The sequence below is a fragment of the Chelmon rostratus genome, chromosome 9 (assembly GCF_017976325.1).
Source record: "Chelmon rostratus isolate fCheRos1 chromosome 9, fCheRos1.pri, whole genome shotgun sequence".
NCBI lineage: Eukaryota > Metazoa > Chordata > Actinopteri > Chaetodontiformes > Chaetodontidae > Chelmon > Chelmon rostratus.
In genome coordinates, this window is record NC_055666.1 from 22563765 (window position 1) to 22577690 (window position 13926).

Consider the following 13926-nt stretch of genomic DNA (forward strand, 5'->3'; position numbering starts at 1 on the left):
ATCAAGCTGCAGCGGCTTTGTGCTTGACCTCTGGCTGAAAGGGCTCCGGATAAGTTTGTTTCACATTAAGTTTAACTTGGAAGCAAATCTGCCTAATTACACTCATTTATCTCTTATCTTACAAAGTGGTTCAATAACCACAACAGTCTTTAACTGTATTTTTTTCTATCCTGTTTTGTTATATTTTCTGTCACGACTTGCATGTGGCCAATTTTCCGCTGCACTGCTATAATGGCACCAAGTCAGTGCTGCCAGGGGATTTGTGATGCAACTGTAAAGCCTCTAGAGCAGTGAAGTATCTCACTTCCAGTTGGCCTGTTTGGATTTGTCTTTATGGACCACAGCCCAATCGTAGCTTTTCCATGAACAACTCTCTTGTATCTGTCTATATCAGTCTGTTCATTGATCTTTTGTTATGTCTGTCTCTATTTTCCCTCCTCTATCCTTTTGCTTCTGTGAGTGATCTTTCTGCTTAGCCACCATTCCATCTGTCTCTCCATATCCTGTCTATCCATTCATAGTTCTAGCATATACATCACATATCTATCAGTAACAGCCCAGCCTGTCTTTGTCCACCATCCACTCCTTCTGTTTGTTAAAACAGCTTGGCTGTTGCCATGATAACAGCACAGCTGGCATCAGAGATTAGTCGGTGCTGCAGGCTCCTACAGCTGGTGGCACAGAGGTATCCATGGGAACAGTTTTCCAGGTCCACCCGTCATCAGGATTTACGGCAGCGCCGGCTCAGATGTTCAGAGAGCGTGACAACTGTGACCCATTGATTTTCAGGATGAACACGTCTGCTCTTGTTCACAACTGAGTGAGCACATGTGATACGTTTCTGTACCTTTCTATGCGCACTTCTATTCCTAAATGACATTGATCATACTTTTACCAGGAGCAACCTCTATATTTTGCTTCTACATGAAATGATAACATAATGCGGGTACTACTGTACACAGTACAGCGGAGTATGTGTGCATTGTAACACTGAGGTTTAGTTTCACCTGGTAAAAGCCAAGAAAGAGCACACAACCTGTTGCTGGAAAATAGTTAGAAATGGACAATTATGTTAGATTTAGTGAGTTTTTTTTTAATCAAATGTAGAGTACAAATAAATGTCAGATTAAAAACTTTAAACCCTGACTCTAAAACCCTAAAAACTACGTGGGCAACAGTTTTTAAAATTGTAAAACTGTACTTGAGATCACGTATTTTATGTGGCTGCCTATTCAAATATGGTACAACGCAAGTACACAACACAAATATAATTCAACAGTTGTCCAGTTTATTAAAAACAAATGTACAGCTCCATTTATGGATAAATATATACACAAAGTCATAGAAACAGGCAATGTTTATCAGACGAGTCCCACATTCTATCAACCTCAGACAGTACTTTCTCTTCCATTAAGGCAACAATCTGCTTGATTCTTACAACATCAGTGATGTTGTAAATGTGATGGGAAGTGGATAATGGGTCTTCTTTGACACCACATAATATTCATATGTGACACTTAAACTTTGGCATTTGGTATAGCATAAAACCCCACAGACAGGTAACTGACAGGCTCTTTGTATGGAAGTATTTGTAAGTTCATCATGTAAGTCCAACAAAGGTGCCGTGCTGAAGTGGCAACCATTCAAATTCTTTATCAAATATAAGGCTCCAAAATAAATAAGGACATGAACAATAATGTCAGTCACTGACTGATCTGATTGGTGTTTTTAAGTTTTAAGTTCTTTTGAACACCCAAGCAACCTCCAGGGAATGTTTCCATGTTAACTAAACTTTTTTAAATCACTGTATAAATCTTTATAAACTAGTAGTTGATGGAAAATGCAAAATAAATGTGTTACACCATTCAAAACAGCAAACCATTTCCTTACAGCCCTACTGATGTCAATATATATTTATAAAGATTTATAAATGATTTCATAGTTGATCAGTGTCATCAAAGGCATATAAAGAGTATTTCATATAATGTGTCACTAGCATGGCGTTTGGGCATTGACCACAGATTCCTGGCGTCAACAGAGATACTCAGACCGGGAGCTGTCACTCTTATAGGTCATCTGGGAGTCAATGCTGGATCTGGAGCACAGGAGCATTCGCTCTGATTCTTGAGTCTGTCTCCTTGCCCAAAGCTCAGTTGGATGAGCGTTCAAAGTCCTTTGTTTCATCGAAATTGTCTCAAACTTGACATAGCTCTCTTTTTCGAGCTCCTCTTCGTCCAGCCCTGTGTTGCGTCCCTTGCAGTACAGAGCCAGAATCTTGTACACCAGCAGCGCAATAAGAGGCAAAACCAAAGCACAGGCAATGCCACTTATGATCATGAAAAGCTGGCTCTGCCCACCATCCTCTACAATGTCCAGTGTGTAGAAGTCAATGCAAGGATCTTTTCCAGCAGCACTACCTTTTGCTACGAGGCAAACTGAGTATCTCATGCCAGATGACAGTCCTTCGAGAAACACTTTACCACTGCCAGCATTAGTCTCCACTGTCCTTTTGATGTCATCCTCACCATAGGGTGAATATACAACTGTGAGAGGGGCATCACTTGGTAACCCATCTGCTGTCCAGAGCAGAACTGCAGTGTCCGACGTTTCCTCTACAATCTTGAGGTCTGTGACGGACTTGGATGCATCACTTTTCTTGCTCTTTTCATCTGCCGCAAGCTTCCTTCCATTGCCTCCCTGGACTTTTCCTTGTTTGGGTGAGCCTTTCTGTATACTGTTGCTGGGCGTAGTTTTTGGCTTCTTAGGGACTGCGGGTAGTGTTGTTGATATTCTAGGTAGCTCTGTGGACATGACGGTGGGTGAGTTGGGAATGTCCGTTGGTGGAATGGATGTTGTGTCTTGGCTGGTTGGTCCAGTTTCGATGCTCGGGCTCTGTGGAGGGATGGTGGTACTGAAGGTACCAGCAACTGAGAGGGAAATGGTGGCTTCTGCGCTGCCAGCAACATTCTTTGCTTTGCAACTATAGTTCCCAGCATCTTTGTACAATATTCCATGCAAGCTCATGATGGACCATCTGATGCCCTCCCCAGGTGATTCCTGGACTGTGGAGTGAAACAAGAACACAAAAGTCAGTCTCATTTATTTTGAAAACAGCATTTTTGTTTTCTAAAATGCTTAAACTTTCAAAGGCTTCCGTATTATACCTGTGTTGTTGACCAGTGAGCCATCTGATTTAGCCCAGTAAAGAGTTGGTGTTGGAAACCCTGTGGCATCACATCGCAGGAGAACATTACTGCCCAAAGGAGATGTGATCTTGGTTGCTGAAGTCATGACTGATGGTTTTACACAATTGTCAAGTTCAGCACGCTGAAAAAGGACACCAGCCAAATTCTCTGGCCCACTGCAGGTCAGGAATAGGTCCATCAAAACCACTGGTGTAACAGTCATTTTGGAAATCTCTATCAGCTTGGAGATTTTACAGTCACAGAACCAGGGATTATCTTGGAGGCCTGAAGAGGAAAAGACAAATTAAGGTCATTGATTGCTGTTTCATAATATTGCAATGTCAAACACCATCCAATTAAAAGCTGTATTACTTAAAAGCAGTTTGATGGTCATAATGGAAAGAATAGAGGATAAATAGAACAATGTAACAGTGAAGAGCCAAAACAAATTCGTAATTTGACTCCTTGACATTCATTTCTAGCAGAACACTTGTAATGATTATGGCGCTATAAAGTCATGTAAGGGAAAAAACACCCCTTTAAAAATGTATAACAGTAGTGGAGGCAGCGTTAAGACTATGCAAGTGTTGTTTTTTTTGACCCAACATGGATGTATGACTTTAGAACCAGTAGACCAGTAGAATAGAAAATTGTTTCTAAATGGAAAATCCATAAATAGGACACAAAGACAAACAAACATAGAAATCAAAATAACTGCTAATGATATATTCTAGTATAGTTAATCACCACTTTAAACAGTGAGTACCATCAGGCTGCAATCAATCACCCTTGAACTTAGCTTGCTCTTTTTCTTTGAGAATTCACACCATTTCTGGCATCCATCCATCCACCCAGACTCTCAAGCGCTGTGGAAGTGCATCCATCATATATACTCCCTTACAAATTGCTGTAAATACCTGTTCTCACAATAGGTAAGCACATGTGCTGGTGCATATTAAAGCCCTTTAACAAGATTAGTTTGTCTTAACAGTGGAAAAGCAGCTAAGCTGGCACCGGCCTTCCTCTGGTTTCACTAACAACTTTAGCACTTTATAATCCATGCGTCGAGTTCGATGTTACAGGAAGAATTTGTATGGCTTTGTGCAATTTTTATTACAATCTGAAAAATATGTCAGTGAAATTCTTGTTTTAAGGCCAAACCACATTCTAATCTTTGCTCTATGTTTTAATATGCATTTCTATTTAATCTAATATTGATAGTCATCAAGTAGTTGAGAACAGTAAAGGTGGGCATACCTCTAATAAGGCACTAACTGGAAATTGTTTTAGGACATGCTAGAGAAGCTGTCATCTGTTAATGTGTGGACTGTTTTTTCCAACATCCTAATCCTGTTTCTCCTTCAGGTGCACCGGTGCACACAGCCAGCTCTTTCTGCAGGGATAAGCTAGTTTATACAGCCTATTAACTATGTCCCTCCCACTGTCCATGCCACACACATACAGTGAACGAACATCCTGTCTCATATAGTATGCTAAGTTGAATCTATAAGAAGTTACATGCAAGTCACAAATATAACCCAAAAAAAAAAAAAAAAATTAAGAACAGATATGACAGAAAATAGAACATTAAAATGCAAGATATATTCTGATAAGACTACAAATGTTTTAGTTTTACTCCTCCGTTACTTTATACTCTTTTCACTGCAAGGGAGTGTCATCGATTACACTATAAGAAAAAGACTGTTTAAATGGCCAAGAGTAAGATTTTTGCTGTTCCTACACATACGACATAGTAACAGACTTTCTGTAATTTTGTGCTTGGATTTTTTGCTTTGAATACTGCTTTCCAGGCTCGGTTTGCCCCGCTTCAAATTAAAATCATAATTCCTATCTGCATTTTATTCTCCCTCCTTGCTGCTCCCTTGGATTGGATGACAGTGCTATAATATATTTCAGTGACAAGTGCCCAAATCCTTGTTCTTACACCCCAAACAACAGTGAAACACCAAAAAAACAAAACAAATGTCATAGGAAGTAGTTGACTCTGAAGGAAGTTTTTGGCAGTTGTTGCAGTTCCCGTGAGTTTGATCAGAATCCATAATACCATACACGTATACTGACATATCATAGCTCATGCTCATGCTCATAGTTGCCCAAGCTGTGGATGTACAGAAGTAGGTCATACTACTCTGTTTGTAATCCCCTTATGAGATGAATGCAAATTAGTTGAACTGAACTTTAGGAACTATGTAACGTTCATTTTGGAATAAAGACACAAACACATATTTCTTACACATTTGAACAGCAGGTGTGTCATTGTAAGTTTACTTTTGATCACCAAAAGCAAGAACATCTGCTCCTTTCAATTACAGTTTTTAGGAATGCACAGAAAGTTAACTTACTGAATTCAGAATTGGGTAGTAATTGTCATAATTAATGACCAAATCACTTATTCTAGCTAAAGTAAATTAAAATGCTCTGACAATACTGTATTTTTCAGCAGTTCTTGACTGAGACTAAGCTGGTCAATATTGTATCTTTTGTACTCTTAACTGAAGCATCAGGTAATTTTATATTTGTGTTTCTTGTGTACATTTTTAGCACTGCTGCAGTAGTAAAGAACGAGCCCTGTTCACTATGACCAGAGGATTTAAAGTATATAACCATTGCAACTACAAGCTATACCACATATGCAAGTTTTATTCAGCCATGCTGTAGATACCGTCATTTCCATTTTATGAATAATGTGGTTTTCAAAATGTCATTCAATAAAAGGACAGCGACCAAAAGTGTGTAGCTAAAGAGACGTATGACACTGAGTCTTGGGGTTTTGGGTGTTTCAAAATTAAAATGAAGCAACCAACGGTGGGGCAGTCCTAAACACTGGACAGTGTTACATGTCACTGGTCCTCCTGGCTTGAGAAATATACATCTACTGTATATTTGTTCGATTGTACAGGTTTCCTATATTGCATGGGAACATGTAATGCAGTGCGCTTGGTTTAGGGTTGTTTTTTCCAATGTCTTCCACTGATCTTTACTCTGTCTTGGATCACCACAAGGCTGTGTGTTAAATATTCAACAGTTAATTAAGACAATAAATTGATCATATAGATTAAGTGTTAACTGCTGCTACTTAGATTAACCCTGTCCTGCATACCATTGCCCTCAGGCGGCAGAAACCCCTTTTGCCCCTCACCCCTCCCTCAACATAGTTGTTTTCATTCCTACACATGACAGTGTATGATATGTTTGTAAACACCTAACCTAATGAGGTGTGGGCATAATGTATCAGGGGGAGGAGGGAGCGTCTGTCAGGAAGATAAGTGAAGTCTGAGTGGATGGCTGGATAAATTTTCGCCCTCTTGCATGTTGAAAAAGAGAAAACTTGACAGTAAAACACACACACATTATGTGTGTGTGCGCCTGTGTGCTTTCATGCGTGTGTGTGTGTGTGTGTGTGTGTGTGTGTGTGTGAACCTCCAAACAATCAAGAAGCAAGGCTACTTTTCAGAGTAGTATTCTGCTCAGATCTTGGTCAGTGTTTTTTTTACGAACATACCCACTGAAATTCACAGGCAATGGACACAGGGAGTCTAATCAAACAGTTTGGGTCAATACATAAAACAGTGCTTGTTGCAGAATACAAATGTTCTCCACAAATACTATTTAAAAACAAATTAAAACACTGCTCATTCTATATAGATATATAAGATTTAAGAGATAGTAGAGTAGAGAGATAAGCGAAGTTGAATTTTTACCATCAGTCACCACCACGGTCGGTTTGAGTCAATTGAAACAAATCTGGTTAGATTAAAATGCGATGGAATGGTGTTTCTGACGTAATTACAAATAAAAGTGTCCTGCCCTGGCCTTGATATCCTATAAAACCCAGCCAGACAACCTTTCATCCTTACCTAACACAACTTTCTGGGAGGCATTAGTAGAGATGGGTGCTCCATTGAAGGGGGGCCAGATATCCATGAGCTCCGAGGGCAGGGTGGCTAATTTGTTGCTGGATAGATCCAAGTAGGTAATGTTGAGGAGGTAGGGTATTGCCTCAGTGGGAACATTAGTGAGTCTGTTGTTGTGTAGATCCAGAGTCCTCAGCTTGGGCATTTCTTTCAGAGACTCCCAAGGGAACATGGAGATCATATTTCCATCCAGCCTCAGCTCATGGAGCACTTTCAGGTTGTAGAAACTTCCACTATCCACAGAGCTTATGGAATTGTAAGTAATCCATAAGTACCGTAGCTCCACCAGGTAATAAAAAGCTTCAGTTGGGATTCGCCGTACCACAGTTTTCTCAATACGAAGTTTGACCGTATCCACAGGGACATTGACAGGAATGTCAGACATGTCTGGATCATTGCAGAGGACAGATCTGAGGATGAAAGATATGAGTTAAGCAGATCCTATGCCCAGATAACAGAACCGTTTCAAAAAGGGTGACTAACAGTTGAACCCGTTATCCAATGAGACAGCAGATGATGTCAGTTAAACAATTAACAACCAGTCTCTAAGGTAGATGGAAGTATCCATCCATCCATCCATCCACCCAGACTCTCCATTGGGTTGTGGGATGCTCTTTCTGACATGACTGTAGTCCATGCAAAGGGCACCTCCCAGATGCTAAGGTCACAGCTAATCACTGTCATCATTAATAGTGATCTATTACAGGAAGTGGAATATCTGGAATCAATTATAGACAGAGATTTAAACCTATGTATAAGAGGATGACTTCATTTAAAAACCTTGATGAGAAAAGTTTAATTACCATTACATGATGACTACAGGGGAAAAAGCTTTAGCTATCCCTTTTAGCTTTTGGTAACTATGACTGTCCTAATGATAGTGCCAGTAGTCCTGTACCAGAACATGTGCTTTTATACCTTATTACTGCCATCTTAAGTAGTGTCACTACTGCCACAGCCACCTTCTCCCTGCTTTACTACTAACAAATCAAACTTCTCTCTGTTGTCTAAATTGTTAGTGTGAATACTCATTTAGAAACTAAACCAGCCCAAGGAAATTAGCATAGTATCTGCAGTTCAACATTTTCTTGCATGTATGCTAGACTCCTCAACATGATGGATTAACATTGTCCTTTTTTTGTTGCCCAACTTTGACTGCAAGGATAGGGATGAATTGTTGAATAGGGTTCAGCACTAACAAGACCGATTATTCAGGTCACCATTAGGTCTTTCTCAGTGGTAAATGGATTGACACCATGCCAGGCAATGTACATTATGTCAATCCAGGTTAGTACAACCTGTGCAAATCGTATTGTTGTGCATTTTGATGTTTTTACCTTATTTTCACCATATATGCGTAGTCTATTTTGATTGCCCTGGCATTAATGTGGCTTCTTTGTTTTTACATTTTCAGTGCAATAGATGCATTTTTTTAGGTGAAATGTTGTTCCTCACTACAGTGAATGTAACTTGCATATTTCCTCTTTCTGTTAATTCAATGCGTACAGATGGTCTGAGTGCAGCTCAACTTAACGTTGTGCTCATTAAAATGGGTCATCACTGTTAAGTAAGCCTCTGAAAAAAAAACTTAGTTGAAGACTTCACTGAGTTGAACGTATAATAGGAATTTTTTTGTTACCTTAAAATATAGAGAAGATAAAATGTTTCAGCAAACCTATTTTCAGGCCTAAGTTTGAAATTTAATTTAATTTTCCAAATGCAAACACGGCACATGCATGAATCAGAGCACATTCAAAGTACAATTTACCTGGTTCCCGTTCCATCGGTACGGCCATGGAAGACACAGGTGCACTGGGATGGACAGAAGGGATGAGCCATACTGAGGCAGCATAGGAGTACATGCACATAGAGAAGTCGACGCATGATTTCACCGAACGCACCCACAATTCTCACATCGAGGAGAGATCAGGACGAAAGACATCCGGATTCATTGAGAGTCTGAAGAATTATTCTTCTCCCCTCCCAAAAAAAACCCCAAAAGAAATGGAGAATAATGAAAGGAGCTTTGAAAGTCCATAGGAGACAACAGTACGGCTGAGGATCTAATTACAGTACAGGTGACCTGTTCGAGTGACTGCGTGGGGGAGGGGGTGGATTAGTGGAGGATTTCTTGGGTTTGCCAGGGTCACGCAAGCTAGGCAGCAGGGCGGGACTCGTCATTAGGACATGCCGCTAATCAGCTAATTCTGGTGAGGTTTCCCCTCATGTGATCTAGCCACACCTTTGTTAATCCATTCAGTTACCAACCTCATCGTTGCTTTTTAGGATTTAACTCCCAAGTTTCGTTGAATATTCATGCTCTCACCCGTGTCAAATTCATTTTTAAACACAGTGGAAAACTGGAAATATCACAATATGTACAGCTGTTTTGGTTATATCCAGTCACGTTTTCATTTGTAATACTCGGCACTGTGGTTGTACTCACTGTTGCCGACTTGCCTCTAAAATAAGAAGATTTAAGATTGTAGGTGTTTTTTGCACTTGTGTTCTGACATAAGTCCCTCTGACTCAAGAAATTCCTTGAATGTAAATGTATTATTGAGCTGGAGGTCATATGTAAGATATGTGAGCAAGTTCTGTCTGGCACTAGGGTGCAAAGTGTAATTTTGGATGTGATTTATTACCTGACTGGGTGGACCCATGGCTTAGGACAGGGGGCCAGACTCAACCTGTCTGCCTCTGACAGGTCCACAGGAGTGTATCCTTTTCATATTTTCTGTTGCTTTAGCCTTTGCTCCTAACCCGCTTTCAGGGGTTGACTTGAATGTGTCAATATGTGTTGTTTGAGCATTTACTACTTAGCATTTGTTATGTTGAGAGAAATTTAAGCATTGCACACCACAGTGCATGTTTCTCACAATTTAAACGTCACTAAAGCTTCAATGCACATGTAAACTAAAAGGCATTCTTTCCTCTAGTTTTGGAAAAACCTCCATCTCAATGGCATAGCCAGTGACAGATTATTTATATTGTCATTGAAACAAACAACTTTGGGATTTGGCCTCTATCTTCATTTTATTCTAAGATCATCAGGTCAGTTGTAAAGTTTTCTCGCTGTATTAATATTGATCACATTGAGAGCGCTTCTTTATCTTACTCGTGCACATACAGTGTTATTAAGTATAGGTCTCAATGTTTGGCTGCTAACTGTTTATTGGAACAACTAAGAGGAAAGGGAGACATCTAGTGGTTTGAATTTGTTACTGAGTATTTGCTTGTGATGACTATCTCTTAACAATCTAATCCTGTCTGACCATATTTCACAACTCACCTGACAGTTGATACTGGCTCATGTGGTTGCTATTACAACTCCTAAAATACCACCAGCAGGTCGACTAAGTAATTTCAACCTAAACAGCAATACAAAATGGACAAGAGACATCAAGTATTTATTAACAAGTACACAAGTGAATTTTATTAATGCAAGCAAATTTGATCATACAGGTCAAATAAGCCACTTCAAGCTGTTGGCACATGAATGTACAAAACAGATTCAATTTAAAGCCTGCTACTAAGCATTCGTAGTGAAAATACAAAAGACTAATACAAGGAGAAAGCTGAAAGCATTTTTTTCCGATCATTACAGAGTAAGCAATGTTGGTACAAGTATTAGTTTTAAGACATGGTTGAGAGCTCATCACAAACTAAATAGACACAACTCAAAGACTACAGTCTCTAATATCAGTAGCATAACGCGGTAAGCGTGGGAGGTTTAGTACTGCACATATAAACAAAGGGTTGATCCAGCAAGACAGTCAGAAGTGTAAAAATAAAGGAGTGAAATAAAGTAACTTTTGAGTCAATAAGACTATATTAATGCATGTCCATGCCACGAAAAACATCTAAATTCACAGTCTTTACTAACAGTACAGTTATTCAACTTTGAGTTGAACACCAATGCGCTTACATCTAGAGAGAGCACAGAAATGGTCAAATAAGTGCATGAAACTAGCTTTTAGAAATACTGACAAAATAAATTTTGCCAGGGAACAGGCTGACAGACAACCTTTTTAGTTGTATGGCATCAGGATGTGTAAGCAATACAGTTACAGTTGTCATGAACAAAATTACTGTGACACACACTTTTCTCACATCTGATAATTCCACCAAGGAGTGCCATTACACCAAGTTTTTATTGTCAGGGTTTATTTTCAGTTGAGACTAATGCAGAGTGGACTGACCCACAGTGATCTCTTATTCTCACATGAATTGTCCTTAAATGTCAGTGCTTAACATATAGGTTTGCTTTGATATATCAATATATACAGTGCAGAGTTCTGCAAAAACAGGAGTTTAGTATTTATATAAAGTTGCACTCATAAGAAATAAAAAACAAAGGGTTTATGAGAGCATGTTTGCATGTGCTTTTGTGGCTTGTGATTCAAAGACAATGGAATCATTCACAGTCCTAAAATACATGGCAATATTAGCATAAAATAACCCATAACTTATTTTCAATCTAATAATCATGTCTTTGATATCTATCAAAGTCATTGTTTCCTGTTTAACAGGCTTGGCACATCTAGCAAGTATTTGTTTTACTCTAAGGATTTGGTATTTATTATTGTGTTGTCTTGCTATTGTATAACTTCAAATAGAAAAACACTTTCATGTGAAAGCAGTTTGAATCCCTGGGAACACTGGTATGACAAAGGCTTATGATGCTTGATGGTTGCATTGTGAGATTTAAAATATTGTCAGAGCTAGTATCCAATCATACTTAAATCAATAAAGAGCATGACAACACCCCCACCCCCCACCCCCAGGGCATCTTAACACTCATTTATTGTCAAACAAGGATTTTGTTAAATTTGTGTCCAAATTGACTTCTATACTGTCACCACAACTTCAGGGCTCTCAGTTTGTCTTGTCTGGGAGACTTTAAAGGCATATATAAGAGGTGAAATTGTTTCATATACTTATTTTGAGGATACTGAGGTAAAAGAAAATTACAGGAACTACGTCAACAAATGATCCATCTTGGTAAAATCTATGCTTCCTCCCCATCCCTGAATGTATACAAAGATCGTCCTTCCTTTCAGGCAAAGCTCAGTGTCCTCTCCACTAATAGAGCTGTGGACCTTTTATTTTAATCTGACTATTCTTATTATGAACATGATGGAAAAGCGAGCAAACTTTTGGCCCATCAGCCATGGCAGGTCTCTTCCTCTCGTCAGATTCCGCAAATTCGAACTCCCTCTGGTGTAACAACAGATCCTTAAAATATTAATGATCAATTTCAACAGTTTTACTCCTTTTTATAAGCTGAGCTTCAGATTTCCATTTGATAGTTTCCCTGATTTATTGAACATAACCAGAGTGGACCCAAACTCTGTTAGGAGGCTGGATGAACTGCTCACTGTTGAGCGTTATAAAACCATTTTCAATATATTAGCACCAGTTGATTGAGATACTCAATGAATTATTTAACTCTCTTCAATTGCGCCTGACACATAATCATAAAGAAAAAGGACCCCTAGCCCAAGTTATCATCCTATAAGTGTAGCATCCCTGGATGTAAAGCTAATATCTAAGCCATTAGCCATGTGTCTGGAGACTCTTCTGTCCTCCATTATCTCCCCTGAACAAACTGGGTTTATCCGGAACAGATATTCTTTATTTAACCTCAGACGACTTTTTAATGTGATGCATAATCCCTCGACCTCGTCAGCACTTGAGGCCTTGATCTTGTTAGATCCAGTGAAGGCTTTTGATAGTGTGGAATGGAGTTGTCTTTTTTACACATTTGAGGAATCTGCTTATGGCCAGAGGTTCATTGCCTGGATAAAACTACTCTACTCGTCCCTTGTGGCCTCATTCAGAACCAGTAATTACCAGTTTTTGTCTTAAGGTCTCCTTTAGATTAGACTTTATTGGTCTCACAATAGAGAAATTCACTTTATGCAGATAACTTGCTTTTATATATTTCTAATCTTTCTGTGTCTGGTCCAGCTGCTCTTGATACCTTGCTTTATTTGTCCATATTTCAACTTGGATAAGATGAACACCCTCCCCAAATTGTCCTACCCCTGATCTTTCTTATTTGGAATAAGTCCCTCAGCTTCAGAGGTAACTATTGCAGAGGGCGAGGCCTTTGAGGATCTGGAATTAATTCTGATGCTCATTCTTAGCTTCAATATACCAGCTATTCCTGTTTTTTTTTTTTCTCCTTCTCTGATTGATACTGTTCTCCTTGTGGTCCCTCTTGGTATTTTTAGTTTCTATTTTCCCAATCTCCTGACGTCCTCATCTATCGACTCCTTAGCCCAATTCACTTTCATTGCGTCAAACTTCTTTACTTAGCATAAAAACACAATGGTGGGTCTTGGGAAAGAGATTTCAAAGGAGTTGTTGGATATCATTCTGTGTTGGGTTCACTCCTCATCTGTTTGTGCTCATCACGATCTGACCCAATTCAGAATCCTTCCCCAAACGTACTTCACGAAAGTCAAGCTTTCTCTGATTTATCATGATGTTGACCCTATGAGGGATGGGTGTCGTCAGGCCCCTGCTACCTACATCCACATATTTTAGTCCTACCCTTCCTTACATACCTATTGGTTAGAAATCTTTAACTCAATTTCAGATTGTATTTGGACTCAATTTTAACCTATAGCAATCACAGCATTGTTTGGGGTTCCGCCTCCCACTCTGCTGCTTCCAAACCTTCAGGCAGACTTTGTTTGTTACTTTATTAGCCAGACATCTGATTTTCTGACATCTGACATCTGGTCCCCCTCACTCTCTTCCCATTCCTCATGGATCAAAGACAATTTTAACTATGT

The 13926-nt window shown here is 39.3% G+C and overlaps 1 protein-coding gene across 1 annotated transcript; it reads right to left on the reverse strand.

Annotated features, from left to right (window-relative positions):
- Positions 1 to 1290: 1290 nt before the first annotated feature.
- lrit3a (info leucine-rich repeat, immunoglobulin-like and transmembrane domains 3a) lies at positions 1291 to 9067 on the reverse strand. Its single transcript, XM_041944458.1, has 4 exons — positions 8889 to 9067; positions 7064 to 7530; positions 3165 to 3470; positions 1291 to 3062 (listed from the first exon to the last, which is right to left on the reverse strand). Exons 1-4 carry the CDS (start codon positions 9002 to 9004, stop codon positions 2032 to 2034), a joined length of 1920 nt encoding a protein of 639 aa, XP_041800392.1. The 5' UTR covers positions 9005 to 9067; the 3' UTR covers positions 1291 to 2031.
- Between the last annotated feature and the right edge of the window lie 4859 nt (positions 9068 to 13926).